At 36.7% G+C, this 18889-nt stretch overlaps 1 protein-coding gene across 1 annotated transcript in view; it reads left to right on the forward strand.

Annotated features, from left to right (window-relative positions):
- Window positions 1-18889, forward strand: part of CFTR (CF transmembrane conductance regulator) — a 170183-nt gene that overhangs the window by 72714 nt on the left and 78580 nt on the right. Inside the window, exon 12 of the mRNA XM_004418769.3 lies at window positions 18458-18552. Coding sequence (XP_004418826.2) covers window positions 18458-18552 — 95 coding nt within the window. The remainder of the gene's footprint in view (window positions 1-18457; window positions 18553-18889) is intronic.

Raw genomic sequence — 18889 nt, forward strand, 5'->3', positions numbered from 1 at the left:
GGCTAATTGTCTGGAAATACACAAAGTATTCCTAGTGAAGCTAGTATGTGGATCTTGTGCTATTCAGTACATAAATTGTATGATGGAGGGTTCAATAATTATTGATGTAAATGTTGGGGCGGGGAATATGTTATTATGAGATGTATCAGCAGTATTGCCTGAACAGTGATCTTGATTCAAAATCACTATCTTTGATAGATGGCATTTGACACAAGTGGATCCCTTTAAATCACCTTTTATGAAAAAAATTGCAGTGGGTGTAAAATGAAGCTTAAAATAAAGTACATGTAAAATAGAAAAAGGCTGATTATGGATTAGATAGAAACTGCAATTCTTACAAAAGAGGGCTACGTGTTTGTACAAATGGGTATCTATGTAAATATTGACTCATGCAACAGTAGGTTTTTAAATCTCTATTCTCTTATTTTCCGTAAACCTTGAAAGCATAGAGAAAATAAAAGCTATCCTGAAAAAGTATTGGATTTACCTTGAAGAAGATATTTTTCATTCTTCAAAAGCCCTTCTTTCAGGAATACTACTTCACAACTTGGAGGTTGGAACACTCAGTAGGTTTGTTATAAAAAAATCTGAATGTTTCTGGAGAACACACATATTTGTCTATGGGGGGACTAGGATGCAGGAGTGGTAGTGCCTTGCAAGATAAATCATGAGCTTTATTTATTTATTAATGGAAAGGTGTCGGAAGGTTTCTGGTAGGCTTTATTTTTTGCTTTGAATATACCTTTTCCCGTAGAAATACTTTTATAAATGGTTGTTTGATTCCCCCAATAAACCTATAAAAATATATAACCCAAATATAGAATAACTATATTGCTAGTAATAAATTCAGAGCTATGGGCTCCTCACTCAAGGAGTGAGCATTTACTAACTTCTGAATGCTGTACTAGGTCCTGGAATGGATCTAGTTGGATAAGACATAGTCCATTTCATAGTATAGTGACCTGTGTTTTAATGAATGGTTGTATGGTATGTGAATTATATCTCAATAAAGCTATCAAAATAATGAAGGAAAGACAAAGAAGATATGATTCCTTTTTTCTGATTCCATGGCCAGCCTTAAAATTATTTTTAAAATGTATAATTCAGTGTTTTCTAGAATATTCGCAGGGTTATACAGCCATCACCACATTTTAAGCTCCTCTAAAAGGAACCCTGTTAGCAATCAATTTCCATTCTCTTATACCTAACTCCCCTACCCAGCCCTAAGCAACCTTGTGTCTCTAAAATTTTCCTAGTCTAGATATTTCACATAAGTGGAATCATACAATATACGGTCTTTTGTGCCTAAATAAACTTTGAAACTAGAAGAAGGTAAGGAGTCTTCATTTTGAAAACATTTATTGAGACTTGCTGTATTTTATGAAAATATGAATAGAACAAGATTCATATACTTCAGAGGTTCATGGACCAGTAGGAGAAAGAAACATATCAATAAAGAATGTAATGGTTTCTCTAACAGAAAAACAAAGAGGCATTTCTATAGGAGTGAAAGGAGGAAGCAAGAGAATCGATCTGGGTCTGCCTAATGTAAGGAATAACCTCCAGAGGAGGCATAAGGCTAATGTCCGACAATGGAAAGATTGACTGTGAAATTCCAACAGTGTCGGAAGTGAAACTTATGGTCTCAGAGGAATTTTATGATTAAGAACATTAGAGCTGCCAATAAAGTAGAGAGAAGGTTAGATGTGAAGAAGTGGGAAACTGATGAGTAACTGGTCACTGCATTGTCAAAAAAATTAAATGAGATAAATATAAGGTGCCTACCGTAGCATCTGGTGCAAATTAGCCATTCAGTAAAGATTAGCTCCTTTCTACTTCCTTTTGAGGTGGGGGATACTGCTAGAGAGCATGACATACGATAAATGTGTCTGAGATTCCATTCTTGTTAGTGAGTGATTACTATGGAAACGAGATGGAGGTTGGTGTAATTAAGGAGGAGAATCATGAAGCCAAAGAATCATAAAAAATCATCAATATGAATTTTGATGTTGATAAAAGTAGTTATAAGAGAAAATTATAAAAGTGGTCATCCATAAATATGATAGTTGGTCTGTGTGACCCAATCAAGTTGAAGTATTCTGTGGAAGAAAACAGATGATTTAAGATCCTAAAGATTTGGAGTATAGGCACATTGGTTCTATGCTTCAGAAATGGCAATGGGTTTGGGAGGTGACTCCAATTTCTATGCCCCTTTCAGACCCCAAAACATTACTTATGTGATTACCTTATGCCAGACACTGTGCACTGTGGTGGGAGCAGGGTGGGTACAAAATTAAAACTTTATTATCCCTTCCTTCAAAGAACTTATAGGCTGGTTGGGGGAAAAAAGTATAAAGAGACCATTTCAATATCATACAGCAAGTGTTGAGATAGAGGTTCTCAAAGCACCACAGAAGCCCAGTTGAGGGCTTTTAGCCTGCCTGGACAGTTCAGGGAGGCTTTCTCTAAAAACAGACACCATGAAGCATGAGTAAAAATGGAAAAAGTATTCTGGACAGAGGAAACTGTAAGAGCAGAAAATGGGACATGAAACCATGTTAGTGCAGGGAACCACAAGGATCTTGATTGAACCTGAGTGTAATTAGGGGACAGTGAGTGGGGAGTAATGAGGCCATGTCTTGCGAGCCTCATGTACCAGTCTCAGGAATTTGGTCTTGGAGAGCTTTAATCAGGGGAATGATGTAATCAGCTTTGCATTTTAGATATATCACTTTGGCTGTGATATGAGGAGCAGAATTAAGGTGGACACGATTCAAGTCTTTGTGGGATAACAAAAAGAACATAGATTTTGAAATCTAGCAGAGTTGGGTTACTAAAGAAATTTACTTAACCTTGCTGTATACCGAGTTTTATCCTCTGCAATATGGGGATAAGATTACCTGTTTTTCAGAGTTTTGTGGATTCATTTGGCACACAGAAAGTACTTGATAAATAAAACAGCTATTATTATTATTATTATTATTATTATTATTATTGGGTGGAGTAGTTGCTATTCTGACTAGAAGGCGGGAGACTAATAGGAAGCTATTTCAATAATCCAGATAACGTTTGTGATGGACAATAAGAGACAAAAGTTAAGCAGAGGAATTGTGAGAAGATAAGGAATGTCATGTTTATATCCTATTTGCATCCATAGGAAAGGGCTTTAGGAAAAATGGGCCTTGAGGAAAGAGTGAATTTTTTTCTTCAAGAAATTAGAAGAGAAGAGAAATTGGTTTAGGATTAAAGATTCCTTGCACTACAGGAATTGGAAAGAGGAACAGACAGAAATGCTGTGGGTTTAGGAAGGAAAGACGTGGAGGTAAATTACATAGAACTGACACATCTGATCAAGGCAGAGGGATCACAGGTCTTGCCAAGAAAGTACCAGTAGAGGACACCACCAGGTGGGCTTTAATAAATAATTGTTAATAATGATGATGACCTCTGATTTTTTTTTTTTTTTGAGGAAGATTAGCCCTGAGCTAACATCTGTTGCCAATCCTCCTCTTTTTGCTGAGGAAGATTGGCCCTGGGCTAACCCATCTTCCCCTACTTTATATGGGAGGCCACCACAGCATGGCTTGATAAGTGGTGCGTACGTCCGCACCTGGGATCTGAACCCGCGAATCCCGGGCCGCCAAAGCGGTGCGCATGAACTTAACCGCTATGCCACCGGGCCAGCCTACTCCATTTTGTTTTTTTTTTAATGTACAATTCTCTCTTCTTTCTCTTTGCCTTAAAATGTCAAATAAAACACTTAGCTTTTTATTTCTAACAATCACTGAGTACTTGCTCCTTTCCATCCTGCTGACCTTTGCAACTGATTTAGGCCTTCCTAGTTCCTTATGATAGGCAAAAACATCCAGCATTTCCTAGATTCCTGGTACTTTAAACTGGCAAATGTAGTGAGTACAATGAGTACATTAGCATATGCTTTGCTCTTCTCTTTGCTGAACGATTCCTATATGTTGTTATCTATTCAACTACATGGTAAATTCCTTGAGAACAGCAATTTTAAAAAGCTTATTTTGGTATACTCCACCTAGCACATTGATAGGCAGAGGGTAAATTCTTATTGGATGACTGTTTCAGAAAGGGAGGAGGGTGAAAGGGATAATTAGGCACATATGTGTGGTGATGGGTTGTAATTAGTATTTGGGTGGTGAACATGAGAACATGATGTAATCCATGCAGGAATAGAAGTATAGTGATGTACACCTGAAATTTATACAATGTTATAAACCAATGTTACCACAATAAACCAAAAAGAAAAAAAAAAGAAATATTTTGAAGTAGGCATGTCAGTTGCAATACTTTTGCTCAGAAAATATTCTTCTCTGAGCCTCACAGTCTCATAGTTTGAGGAGACAATTACATGACAGCACATTATTGTTGGAAGTAACGAGTAAAAGTAATTCAAAGTGCTAGACTGTCTTGACAGTCAAAATGAAAAGTTGCCCCTATTTTCAGTGACTTCAGAGTTTCCAATTTTTTGTCGGTGTTGTTAAACAAGTGTTTGCACCTTTGAAAAAGACCAGTGAGAACTTTCCAAAATGAAGATTTTATTTTTTAAGTGCAGAGGAGTTTGGAGCCTAGGTACACAAAATACCTACAGAATCTTTGAGGGTTAAGCAGCTGATACCAGGAAAGAATCTCGCAATATATTCTCTGTGTGGCTCCTATCACCAAATACAAACATTCATGATTCAATATGTTTTCATTTTGACTGCCAAAGTCGATCTGTTTCTTACTGTACTACATCTAGACTTGGAACTGGAGGTGAGAAGGGAGTATTTTCTTCCTCATTTTTGTGTTTTTGTTCAGCTCTAATATCTACAAAGCACTTGCGTATGTAATGGTGCTTGGTGTCAAGAGAGTAGGCAGGTAGGTGTAAATTTGCTTGGATAGGAAAAAGCATGCACAACATATTTCACATAGTTTTCTGATTTCAATTTGTGTTTGAAAACTATTCACTCAGTGCGATAGTTGAAAGACTTTATCAGCGAGAAGGGCACGGAGAGTGTTTTATGCTGATAGAATCCTTGTAATTTGCAGACACGAGTGAGGAAACCATATTCAGATTCTTCACCATCAGGCTTCCTCTTTTAGAAACATCTCCATGTCTTGCTTTATATATCCTACTTTGGATCTAGATTATAATAGAATGGATTCCTAGGCAAATTGATAGTTTTTTTTTTTTTTTCTTTTTTTTTGTGAGGAGGATCAGCCCTGAGCTAATATCCATGCTCATCCTCCTCTTTTTGCTGAGGAAGACCAGCTCTGAGCTAACATCTATTGCCAATCCTCCCCTTTCCCCCACCCCACCGCCCAAAGCCCCAGTTGATAGTTGTACGTCATAGTTGCACGTCCTTCTAGTTGCTGTATGTGGGACACGGCCTCAGCATGGCTGGAGAAGTGGTGCCTCGGTGCGCGCCAGGGATCCGAACCTGGGCCGCCAGTAGCGGAGCATGCACACTTAACCTCTAAGCCACGGGGCCAGCCCAATAGTTATTTTTTAAATACCATTTTGTATCCTTGTGCCCATTAACTTATCCTCCCACTTTTTTCTTTCCATATACCCAAACTACCCTTAGAGTCCTGCTAAATATTTGTAACTTTTATAACCAGCACTGGAGACTTTGCTAGCTTAAAAAGAGGAATCTACGTAATTGGGCCCTTGTTAACTTACTTAGCCCTTAAAGAGATTATAATTATATTTCACTATTGAAAGAGTGACAGACTTCACTGTTCTCTTGCCTTTTTTAATTTCCAGAATATCACTTCTTTTGCACTTCACCAATACCTTATCCTACCACACAGCCCCACAGCTGACAGCGAGAGAATTCTAGGCAGACCAGTGTTTAGATAACGAGTAATTGGACTGTCTTTGTTCACTGACTCACTCTCTTGTAGAAGTACCTGGATTTGGAGAAATAATTGTGAGAGATGGGGTTGGGGATGTGAGAAGAGGTCAGGGGCTTAGGATATGGATTGGTTTCCACTAAGTTGTTGTGATCTTTTTGCAATCACGAAATAGTCTTAAGTATTTGTCATTACAACCATTACATATGCATCGCAATAAAAATATTTACTGTGTAAGTTGAAGAAGTAAAATCTGTTTGTTTTCTATTCCACCACTGCTTGGTAGTTTTCATATTTAAGTCACTAGAAAAAAAAAAAATTGAGAGGGAAGTTGGCAAGAAGTTACTAGAAGAAAAAAAAAAAACTTGGGAGGGAAATTGGCAAGAAGTATGAAAAACTTAGGAGGGAAGTAAGCAAAGAAATGAATTTACGTCTATTCTGGAAAATAAATTCCATCATGCAGATACCACAAGACTAATTAAATTTGAATTTGGCCTCTGGATCTCCATGGTTAGCCAAAACTAACCTGCATTGAACAGAAGCTTAACTTTTGGATGGTCAGTCCACCATTGTAGGAGAATTCAGGAATGTTCACTTGGGAGATCTGTAAATGAAAAGGTGTGGTAGGAATTAACATTTGCATCCAATAGTAGCCAAGACATAATGGACATCTAAAACAGATATTTGAAACGCATTGAACTATGTCCCCTAAACCAGAATAAACTGCACTGAGTGACTGTACTTTGAACCACCTGTAATTTTTTACTGATAGGTAATTAAGTTGGAAAGCACGGCCATTTATTTACTGTAATATGAAGCAAGTACATTTATTTCATAAAACCATTGAACAAGAACCAAACAGGAATCCTGTAGTGTTTCCTGAACTAAACCGTTATTTCACTTCATTTGAGCCCTGGAACTTAAAAATAAATACTAGCTAACATCTATTGAGAGAGCACGTCAGCCTTGCTGTGCTAAGTACATTGGTCCATTGAATTCTCACTTTCTGGTTATCTGGTAACAACTTTGCCTAGAGTTTGCAGTCAAAATGAAAATGTGCTGAATTCGAAAAGTGTGAACTAGGTTTTAGGAATTAAAAGATTACAATTCTGGAGCTAATTATTAGTTTAACAAATGAGAGTTCCTACGTTTCTAAAACCAAAATAGCCCTAGACTGCCCCTCTTAGTAAGATTTGGGCAAGTCAACAGAATGGTTGTATAAAACTTTAGTTATAAGTGTCTGAGACCAAGCTATCTCTTGAATACATAATGAAATTAAGATGTTTAAGCCAGGCCTTCATATTAAAAAAATAAAAAATCATGGTTTTCCAAAGGTAAAATCCATGCTTTATCATTATGTATATGCCTGATATTTCATCTCTCTTGAAGAACTAGGATTCTGGACCCTGCACTGATGGAGTTTTCCATTTTGTAGCAGTGGCTAATTAAATGAGATCAAGAGGATTTTACACTTAATTTGAATAGAATCTTAGAACTTAGTAATGTTCATAAAGACCTTTCTAGAAAGGGAAACTTGGTTTTTCTAAAAATTCTAGGTATAAGTGTTTGGTAGACAAAACAGCCCTTGAAATGGCAATTTTATTACCATTAATATCTTTCACAGCCAAATCTAAAATACCTAATTTTCACTTAGAAGGTTTAGTTACCTTTGATTGAAATTTAATAAATTAAAAAATTGATTTCAACGAATATTTGTTGAATTCCTACTATGGACTCAGTATTATGTTAGGCACTCTGGATCTCTGGGCGCTGCTTGCAAGTATAACAAGGATCCCTGTCTGCAATGAATTTTTGACTTACAGATATTTTTGGGGAAAAGATACACAGACATACACACCTATTGATTTAGTAAATATTTGTATTTATTAAACAGTGTAAACATTGAACTAGAGACTGCACCAAACTCTGGGAATTATTGATGAACAAGACACAATCCCTGTCCTCAAGGATTCATGTCTGTCTCATTATAGTGGAGATGAACAAGTAAAAACCAGTGCAATTTTGACAAGTTCTATGATATTGGTTAACATAGAGTCCTTATATGAATACAGAGATGCAGCACTTAATCTGGTCTTAGAAGGTTAGGTGAGATATCCCTAGAGGAAGTGACATCTAAGATGAGAGATGATGGATGTGTAGGAGTGATTTGAGTGAAGAAGAAAAGAGAGAACACTTCAGAAAGAGAAAAGAATGTATAAGGCCTAGAGCCAAGGGAGAACACTGTACGTTTGAGAAGCTATAGTCAGTTCCACATGGCTGTGGAGTAGAATGAAATGGGCCTGGAGCCAAGAGAGAGCACTGCACTTTTGGGGGAGTTCTAGGGAGTGCAGCAAGGCTTGGGTCTGGAAAGGAAGGAGTATATGGTGGAGCTGAACTAGGAGAGGACAGTCAGATCATGGTTTCTGTCTCCCCACTTGCCCACAATGAAAAAAATAGCCAAAAGAGGCAGAAAGACAAAATCCTCCACTTCACTTTCATATTTCACATAACTGGTGAAATCCAGTTCTCACATAGCACTCTAGCTGCAGAGAAGTCTGGGAAATGTGGTGCTTAGTGGGAGCACAGGCAAGTTCCCTGGGAGGAGAGCAAATGGGTCCACACTATCCTCCACAGTTGCTTTTCCTTATTGGGGGAAGTGCCATAATAAAAACAATATTTTAGGAAGATTCATCTAGTGTAATATGCAAACTCAAGGGGGATAATGGAGATGTTGTGGTTAGAAGTTTATGAAATATTGTTATTTACATTTTAAACCATAAGACGTGAAAGTTTAAGAGACTTGTTGAAGATCACATGGCTCATAACTGATGAGAACAGCAAGAGAATGCAAATCTTCTACTTGTTATCTTTTTTGCTGTACTCTATTAGGGTTGTTGCCTATTAGAAAAGAAACTCTATCTTAGACTCTAGTGATTTATCCACTGAACATGCTCTTTAAGTTATAGCTTCAGGCTAGTTAATCTCACTATGATTGTGAACAGTATTATTAACCTGTCAAGATTATAACTCTACCGTTTGTAAAGGAGAAGATTATGATAACAAAGACTTGTGAACTAATAGCATTGAGAATCCCATGACATAGTTTTGAAAAGTACTTGCAGGATATTTATTTTCCTGTAGATGATATGTCAAGCTACCATAATCCTAAATAAGTGTATCTTGAGAAAACCACCTATACTAACATACTTGAAATTTAAATAAGTCAGGAAATTTCTTCCCAGATCTGCTCCCAAATTATCTTCTGCTTTTCCTCTCACCTTGGGGCAGAATATTTTCTTCATGCCTCCTAACCTCAAATTTCAAATAAGAAAGTACAAGTAGGCAAGTGGTCAGCACAGGGGAGGAGGCCTGCTCAGGGCAAGTTGAGCAGTTAGTGTTCCCAAGTCTACTCTTGAGAGAATAAGGCTTATGGTAGGATCACTTCAGAGATAATGGATGAGTGAATATTGAAGCCCAACTGCTAAGGAGCTACAAAACAGGAGTCTTAGCTACTAGAGACCTGAGAGACATGTTTGTTGCTCCAGAGCGGGATCAACTGCAAGATAATGTAGTAATGTGCCAAAGAAGTACTGAGAGAGGAGTGCTTTCTCACAGATTGGACTTGTCCCAGCATCTTGGGTGGGTAAACCTAGAAGAGATAGTTAAGGAATTAGTAACTTCCTAGATGCCAATTCTTAGACCAGCTGAATTGAAATCATCTAGAAAGCTTTTAAAAACTAGATTTTTAAGGGTCATTTCAGAGATTCTGAAATCTGGAGTCCAGAAATCTGTAGTTAAATGAGTCTAATGTAGAGCCAGAATAAGATAAATAAGATTCTTTATTTGTTCCAAGTATCTTTTCTAACTTTACTTCCTTGGGAACACTTACCCAATGACACCTTAAATCACAGCATTTTACAGCTCTTCTTTAAAAATGCTTAAGTTATTAGTTTTCAAATACAAATACAGACCTACACACATACAGAAATAAACACAAAAGAGGCATAGAGATATCAACAGAATTACATATATACTCACAAGTTCCTATATAAAATCATACATGTGTGTATACATACATATATGTGTACATCTGAATATTAAATAAGTTTGATATTGGTGACAAAAAAGACTGTAACATCCATTATAATAGTGCTTTTTGTACTTTTGTTGTCTCCAATAAAAATTATATTGGAATTTGAGTTTATTGCTATAAATTTGGTCAGTACCAAAGCTCAGTGAGGGAAGAGCTTTTATTTTTCAAGTTGACAAAAGATTCTTACTTCTTATGCTTTCTAGCGAGGATCAATCTTTACCCAATATTTCTATGTACAGCTGTTTGTAATCAAGTCTGACTCAAGTCAACAAATTATCTTCCCTAAAAAACAGAACTCCAATTTTTAATTTATGAATTCATTCATGTATATTTCCTGCTATAGGAGTTAACTTCTGTTGATATACATCGTACAGAGCTACACAGCACTCTGAAGATAACACGTCCACATTTACAACAGCTATGTGCAGAAATTGTTAATTCATTCTTTCTCTCTTTCCAGTACTCTCTTGGCTTTCTTACATTATCTTCTTCTCTTCTTCTTACCTCTTCTCTCTGTTCCCACAACACTTCTTTTCTCCTCCCTCCTTCGTGCTCATTTTCCTTGTGCATAAAGCACGATACAAGTATTGAGTAATTATTAAACATTAATAGCAATAGCACTCACGGTCCAATGATTCACTGTTAAAGACTGCATTATTGAATGGCATTGCCTCTAAAGTTCATGTTCCCTCAACCCAAGCTTCTCACCCTCCTCCCTTACCACAGGCAGCTATATTGTCAAGGTTGTTCTAAAGAGTGATTAGGCAGCCATAAAACAGGGTTTATGGTATTGTCCTATCTACGAAGTCATAGGAAGCTCAAATGTACTCAACAAATATTGAAAAATTACACAGGATCATTAAATGTAAGACTCCACCCTGTCTTTAAAGTTCTGTCTCTCTCTCTCAATGTAATAACACCTTATACTATTCCTCTGTTATATGTTCAAGTCGAAGTTAATGAGCTTTATATTAGCAATCCCTCTTTAACAACTTCTGGCTTGTCTGGCTCAGTTGAATAATATTAGGGTGATGACGTTTAGGTGCATTTTTACAAAGTAAAATGGTAAACATTTGTGTGAAATGTGCATATATCACATTGGGTATATTACACACTTCTTAATAATAAAATAAGTTAATCTTTATTGCATACTTATTATAACATTACTTTGATCCTCTCTAGTATTCTTTATCTAAGTATGCTTGCCTTACAATCTCAAATAGACTAAATGTATTATATGCACAGAATCCTTTGAAGTTATTTGCCTTTCTGACCAGCATGTTATAAAGGAAGTTAGCCAAAAGAACAAGTATCTATTTGACTAGACATAACAATCATAGGTTAAAATGCAGATTCCTGGGCTCTGCCCTAATTCTTCTAAGAATAGGTACAGCATTTTTTAGCAAGTTCCTCAGGTGATTCTGAAATATTTGGTCCAGGCACCACACTATGAGAACCAATGATTCAGATGTTTGATTTTATCTGTAGATAAACTATGCTGAGAAAATTATTAAAAATTGAAATGGTTGTGTAGGATGGCTTCAAAGAAAGGTTTTTTCAAGGTGTCCTTCAACAAGAAAATTAATCAATCACAATTTTTATTTTTATTTTTATGAGGAAGATTGGCCCTAAGCTAACATCTGTTGCCAATCTTCCTATTTTGCTTGAGGAAGATTGTCCCTGAGCTAACGTCTGTGCCAATCTTCCTCTACTTTGTATATGGGACGCTGCCACAGCATAGCTTGATGAGCGGTGTGTAGGTCTGTGCCTGGGATCTGAATCCACAAACTTAACTACTACGCCACCGGGATGGCCCCTTGATCACAATTTTTAAAGGTTTATATTTGATTTATTTTAAGACTTGGGTTTTTAAAAAAAACTCAGTAGTTCATTTTTATATAAGAAATCAAATCATGCCCAGCATCTTAATTCCAGTGAATGATTTTCTCCAACAATTTTTGTGAATAGCTCCAAGGGCACTCAAGAGAAGTTGCAGTGCAAGAAAAAAGGGATTTGTCTCTGTGAGCAAGGCTTCTTTAAACAGCACGTGCTCTCATGCTGCTTTTTAAACTCATGATAGCACCAAGTGGTATAATTTTTTTTAGATTATAATTTTCACAGAAGGGAAAATCTGCTGTGAAGGCTGAAAACCAACACCCTTAAGATAAATATATTACTAGATTTGAGTGCCCTTAGTAATCAACAAAGATAAATGTTTAACAGTGCATATGAAACAAAGTGTTTTATGTTAAATCAAATAGAAAAAGCCAAACACTAATAAAAAAATCCGTAAATGAGCAATAAACTAGGTAATCAGAACAAGTACTCACATTTAACAGCAGGATATTGGTATTACTAATGTATTTGATCTTAAAATAATGGGCTTATTCACAGTTCTCTTCCACCTACCTCATTATTTTGTTTCATTTCAATCTCGACAGCTTCCTATTAATTACGATCTCTGAGATACTTGTTAAATTATCCAAATTCACACATGTCTCTTCATAAATGATTTCAGTCCAGAAAAGGGAGCCAAATACATTGACTTAGAACATCGAATCTATTCAGATGCAGGAATCTTTTATTTTCATGCTTTTTAAATGTCATCTGTATCACTAGCGTCTATTCTAGATAGAAAACATTCATGTGACAACATCCCTGTTTTCTTAACTGCATTGTTAGAGCCCTAGACAAATTCTAAGTAGAATTTTCACCAAATCCTTCTCACCATCGTTCTTCCATAAACCCAAAGCTTCCGGCAATCACTATTATGAATGTGGTATGTACTTTTCCAATCCAGTTAAGTGAATTTATACCCATATATACATATATGTCTCTATAAACAATATTTAATAGTTTTGTTTGTGTGGCTTCGAAACTTACATAAATGATATGATTTGTATACATCATTGTTCAACTTGCTTTCTTTGCTCCTATTATCTTTTTGAGGTCTAGCTATGCTACTTATATGTGGAAGTTTTTTTCATTCTTAACTGCTGTATTGTACTCATATGTCACACTTGATTTACTCATTCTGCTATTGATGAATATTTAGATTGTTTCAAGATTTTACTCAGCACTGCACTGAAAATCTTTGAATATTTCTCTTTGCACATACGCATGAGTTTCGCTGGCGTAGATATTTAGCAGATGAATTGTGGTATCATGGTATACACTGCACGTTTCCGATTTCACTAGATCCTGCCAAATTACACTTTAAAGTAGCCGTACCAGTTTACACTACCACCAGCCATTTATGAGAGTTTCCATTGACTCACATCTTTGAAAGCTCTTGTTATTGACAGACTTTAATTTTTGCCATTTTAATTTATAAAAAGTCATATCTCTTTATTGTCCTAATTTGCAATTTCCTGATTGCTTGTGAGATTATACATATTTGCATGTTTGTTAGCCATTCTGACTTCATATCCTTTGCCAATTTTTTTTGGTAAAATATTGTAGTGGCTATGAGATGTGCCTTACAGACCACTGTTGTAGGGGGCGTAATTGAATGGGGACCAAGTTGCTATGTGTAATAGTTGGGGTGATGTGAGGAAAAGGATACTTTTAAATCTTGGTGTTGGAAATATAACTTTTTAAAAGCTGTTTTGTAAAGAATTCTGTCAATATATTTTAAAAATAAAGAAAACACATGCATTTGACCTAGCTATCCCATTTGTGAGAATATATCTCATAGAAGTAAAATCACAAAAGCCTAATGGTTTATGTACAATGATATTATCAGTCGACTTTTTTTTTTTGGTAGCAAATGCCAAGGAAGATCACATAGCCTCTGATGGAGCTGTATGTGAAATACAAAGATCTTACACTTCCAGTCCAGTCTAGTCCAGACTGCAAATAAATGTGAGCAAATGAATTCAAGCACAGAATTGCTGACAGCAGCTTGCATCAATCTACTTTTTTATTATAGTATTCTGATGTTGATTATCAAGAAGGTTCCTGTGGTGTTGATTACTAAAATATTTATGTGTCTAATTAGATGTTTTCCATTCAGTAGTATGTTAGTCAATTAGCAGAAAGTGTGGGGATTTAAAAATAGTCTTCTTGTTTGTTTTTACTGCTGAAATATACTCTAGTGGAAATTTCAAATTAAATACTACATAGTTATCCCCAAAACAAGAAAAAGTGTCTCAGAAAAAAAGAAGGTTAAGAACTGGCATCCCCCCCTACTTGATTCTTTTATAATGAGAAGATAATAAGATCAATAAAAGCATTAACATTTGGCATGGCTAAAATGTCAAATAAAATTAACCAGCCATTTCTGGAGTGGTGGTATTTGAAGATGGGGAAGAAACTCTAGATCTTGCCTGGGAATATTGTATTACCCTTAAGAACCTTGACTTTTAGTTTTAAAGCACATGACCACATAAATAGCAATTTCAACAGAAATACATCTGGTAAGGACATGCAAACTCAAGACTTGAATGCAGGGCTTCTGATTAAGTCCAGTGCTTTTTCAATACTTTATCCCTTGTACATTTCTTACAATCATATGCTAATAAAAACTCTGTGATCAGGCCTTCATAAGCATCTGCTTTTCCTCTAACAGGAGAGTGGGGCATAGTATCACAATAGGTAAGCATTCTACTCAAGGCCAAATGGGAATGAATGCCATAGACAGATCGTTGGTAAATATCTCATTATATAATTGCCAGTCGCCAATGTTTGAGTGTACATTATGGACCAACCTCTTTATATTAAGTTACTTCAAATTTTTATAACTGTTAAAGAAAGGTACTATTATCCCTGTTTTAAAGATGGAGAATTAAAGCCCAGAAGAGACTTGTCCAAAGCTACTTATCCAATTGGTAGTGGAGACAGGGCTAGAAAGCAGATTGTTGTCCTCTCTGGCCGATGTTGGCACTCATGTTTTCTATTTTGTTTAAGTTTTATTTTAGAATTAAAAATATTCCACTTGGATGGTCACATTTTGTTTCATTGTTTTTATATTTATTGAATAGCTTTGTAAATGTCATTTCCTTAATTCTCATACTTGGCACCCTTTATGAAAGATGAACTATGGTTCCACCCATGTTATGATTAGGGAAATTGAGTCGTAGAGCTGTTACATAGCTGAGATTTCACAATAAGCTTTCAGACCAAGGTTCAAATCTTGTGCCTCTTGCCATCCAGTTCAGTATTCCAGCTTTGTTACTTGCTGAGCAACCACTGCAAGCACAGTTTCCATGACATCCAACAGCTCTCAACATGGGCACCACAAACATAATTCAGATTCCAGCTCATCAGTGGCTCACAAGCAAGGACACTTGGATGCAGTTCTTCGTGGCATTTTCTCAGGGAGCACCCAACCTGGAGGTTCTCTTCTCTCTTCCTGGAGGGAAGTTTTCACACTGAGAAATCCTATTCCCTCTAACCTGGGCTAAAGACGACCTGTCCCTCACTAGGCATCATCATCCCAGGGAGGCCTGGGGCCCTCCGGAGATGCAGCCGTGGCTGACTGACAGAGGGTGCTGAAAAGACCAGGCACTGGGGCAGAGTACATTGTCATAGGAGCTCAAAGCTAATACTGTTTTGAAAATAAAAAGGAAACAGAGTAGCTTGTGGTTATAATGGAAACAGATGGAGTAACACGAAACTGGTACCAAGAAACCATCTAGCAATTCCTTCCTTGAATCTCTCATTTTCTCCTTTCCCTGGACCAGTTTCAGGTTAGGATCTGAGGAGTGCTAAGACTAAAGGTAGTGCTATTTCTGGTTCTTTCTGGAGGAATTTGCTGGTGTTCCATTTGATCTCAACATGTCAAGCCTGAGTTCACCTGAGGATCTTCTGATTTCTTTCTCTAATATTTTGTTTTACCCTATTCACATGAGAAAAGAGGAAGAGGATTTTTATTTCCTCCTCCCTCCTTCTATTTTCTTGGCTTGTTTAAAGTATAAATATTACAGGCTCCTATGAGATAAATTTGGCTGAAACAGCCTCTTATTTATTCTGTCTTAAGAAAAGAATATTAATGTAATAAAATTGCATTTGTACTCTGGACATTTAAATTCATTAGGGGTATTTACTAAAGTGTAGACGAGAGTTCATTTTCTTCTATTGTTTCTTATCTGCCCCTTCGCTTTTCTTGTCTCTTTTATTCTGCCAATGTCTTGTTTTTTTTCCTACAAATATCTACTTCTCCTTCTGACATTCATTCCTTTCCCCATTTTCTTTCATTCTCTATGCTGTACACCTTTCTTCACTTCCATTTCTTATACGTACCCCTTTCTTTATAGCTTAATGTTTGATTACTCTCCCTTTCTCCATTTTCCCTTCCTTTCTTCCTTCATTCCACAAGTCTTTGTTAAATTCTTGCACTGGGCTAGGATTCTGCACCCTCTAAATCCATAATCCATTCCCTAAGTGTAACTGTGTCATAATTGTACTATAAAGATAGCTACTGATATTTCTAAATTTAAAAATATTTAAAAATTTTAACTCATTTAACTAGCATGATATTGAATTCAAATTTGAAAAAAAACAAAAGGAAAATTCTAATACTTCCAGCAACCTCTGGTTTTTAAGATTGTGTTCGAAAATTTGCCTCCTTTACAAAAGCCTGCACTCAATATATTCATATAAGGCAAATTATTCTTTTTTTTCTCTAAAACGTTTAATTTTTTAAAAGAGAATGAGAGGTTGGGAAGGAAAATATGGTGCAGAAGAGAAGAACTACACATGTGAGCCGTCGTGCTAATTACTTGAAACAAGTGCATAGGATGTGCTGTATAAAATAGTTCAGTAAAGGCTTAAAGACCGAGATTTTCCTGGAAGTGCTTCTTTAGCAAGGCTGAAGATTTCAGACTCTGGGATGTGGAATTTAGTTGTAGTCCTTGTTATTTGAATGGAATCCTATGTATGTGGCCTAGTCCATGACTTGAACAAAAGAATTTTAGTCCAGTAGGAAGAAATGAAGCACCTGGTTTCACATGTCTCATAACCGTGGAAGGTCCTCCTCATCTGCGGTACAGGTGGTCACTGGATCTCAGTGACCTTTCTGTGTTATATTCCTCCAATGCCTGAGTAGCCAGCTCTACTGGGTCCTGCTGCATCTCCTCCAACATGTCAGCATTTTTGATCACAGGGCTTTGGTCACCTAAGGTCTGGAGTGTTGTGATAGCAACAGTTTCTCGGGGCAGTGGTTAGCATGGTTCCAGTTTACAGGAGCTGCCAAATAGTTCTTAATATAAATAATCACTTACCTGCTTTGTGAGTTGAGAGTTTTGTGTATGAAGTTCTATTTAACTTTCATATGAGAAATAACAGAAAAAAATGAATAGCAAAAGTAACCATTTTGACAATTTAAATATAGATAATGTTGGTGGTAGATCAAGGAGAGATGGTGGATTGCCTCTGGAGTGTGAAAGAAAAAAAAAGATAGTATGGAATAGTATTTTTAGTAGAGGGGGACAGAAGACAGTGGTAACAAAAGAAAAGAGCAGATGTACGAGAATGCGAAGAGAAAAGTTCAACTTTTTTTGAACTAAACAGAAAGTACTATTTATTTAACTCTTCTCATTTTGTAAGTCTCAGGCCAAATCCCGTCTCTTACAGAAAGCCTTCTAGTATTTTCTGTCTGTTGTATGGACACTTCTATTATCCATGTTTGCCAATTAATCTATTATTAAATGTATTATTTGCCAAATAATTGTGTACTGTTTTATAACCTATATTAAAATGGTTAATTAAATCTTCTGGGTGTTATTTAGCATTCTCCAAGGTTATGGCTTATCCTCCAAGTTAGACTTATAATGACTGGGAATCAAGGACTATATCTTATAAATTCTAATCTTCTTTTACAATGCCTAGCATGGTTGTTGCCACAGAGAAGTTCATTAACTGGAGGAAAGATGACAGGACACGTGTGTCAGGGAGGTGACGGGAGAGGGAGAGTGAAGGGAGAGAGAACATAGGACTGAGGTGCAAGGATGGATGAGGAGGAAGGCTGTGTTGGTTGGGTGGGGGGGTGGGGGGGTGAGAGAAGTATGGAAAGGAGTTGCCTTGTACTCATGGTGCCCACTGAATATTTTTAGATCCTGCAGAGGGATGCGAATGGTATTCTTTTAGTTTCTTTGTTTAGGAGGTTTATTCATTTTTGGAGATTTTCTTTTAAAGGAGTGAATTTAACTTGGAAGGAAGTGCACCTTAGCGTGTTAGTAGCACTTGGGTTTGGCCTATGGATGATATACACACATATTTACATACCTATAAATATACTTTGCTTTTTGATGTTTTCCAATTCTTATTTAATGATCATAAATGACATTTTAAAAATTAAGGGAAAATTTATTTATGAAATTTAAACAACGGTTTGACCAATTTAAGTGGATTTGAAATAACTGAGATACAGTGTTCGAAATTTCTGCTGTGGTTAAAACAATAGTCTGATATATGATTGCATTTGGAGGAAAATGTACCTTTCAAATTCAGATCCAACATACTGACAAGTCCTCTCTAATTTTCTGTTTTTGGTAACAGGACATCTCCAAGTTTCCTGAGAAAGACAATATAGTTCTTGGAGAAGGTGGAATCACACTGAGTGGAGGTCAGCGAGCAAGGATTTCTTTAGCAAGGTGAATAACTGATTATTGGTTCAACGAGCATATTTTTTAGTAAAATAAGGGCCGGCCCCGTGGCTTAGCGGTTAAGTGCGTGCGCTCCGCTACTGGCGGCCTGGGTTCGGATCCCAGGCGCGCACCAACGCACGGCTTCTCTGGGCATGCTGAGGCCGCGTCCCACATACAGCAACTAGAAGGATGTGTAACTATGACATACAACTATCTACTGGGGCTTTGGGCGGGGGGCGAAGGAGGAGGATTGGCAATAGATGTTAGCTCAGAGCCAGTCTTCCTCAGCAAAAAGAGGAAGATTAGCACGGATGTTAGCTCAGGGCTGATCTTCCTCACAAAA

Source organism: Ceratotherium simum, chromosome 1 (assembly GCF_057802395.1).
Source record: "Ceratotherium simum simum isolate JZ-2026a chromosome 1, ASM5780239v1, whole genome shotgun sequence".
In the NCBI taxonomy this organism is placed as follows: Eukaryota; Metazoa; Chordata; class Mammalia; order Perissodactyla; family Rhinocerotidae; genus Ceratotherium; species Ceratotherium simum.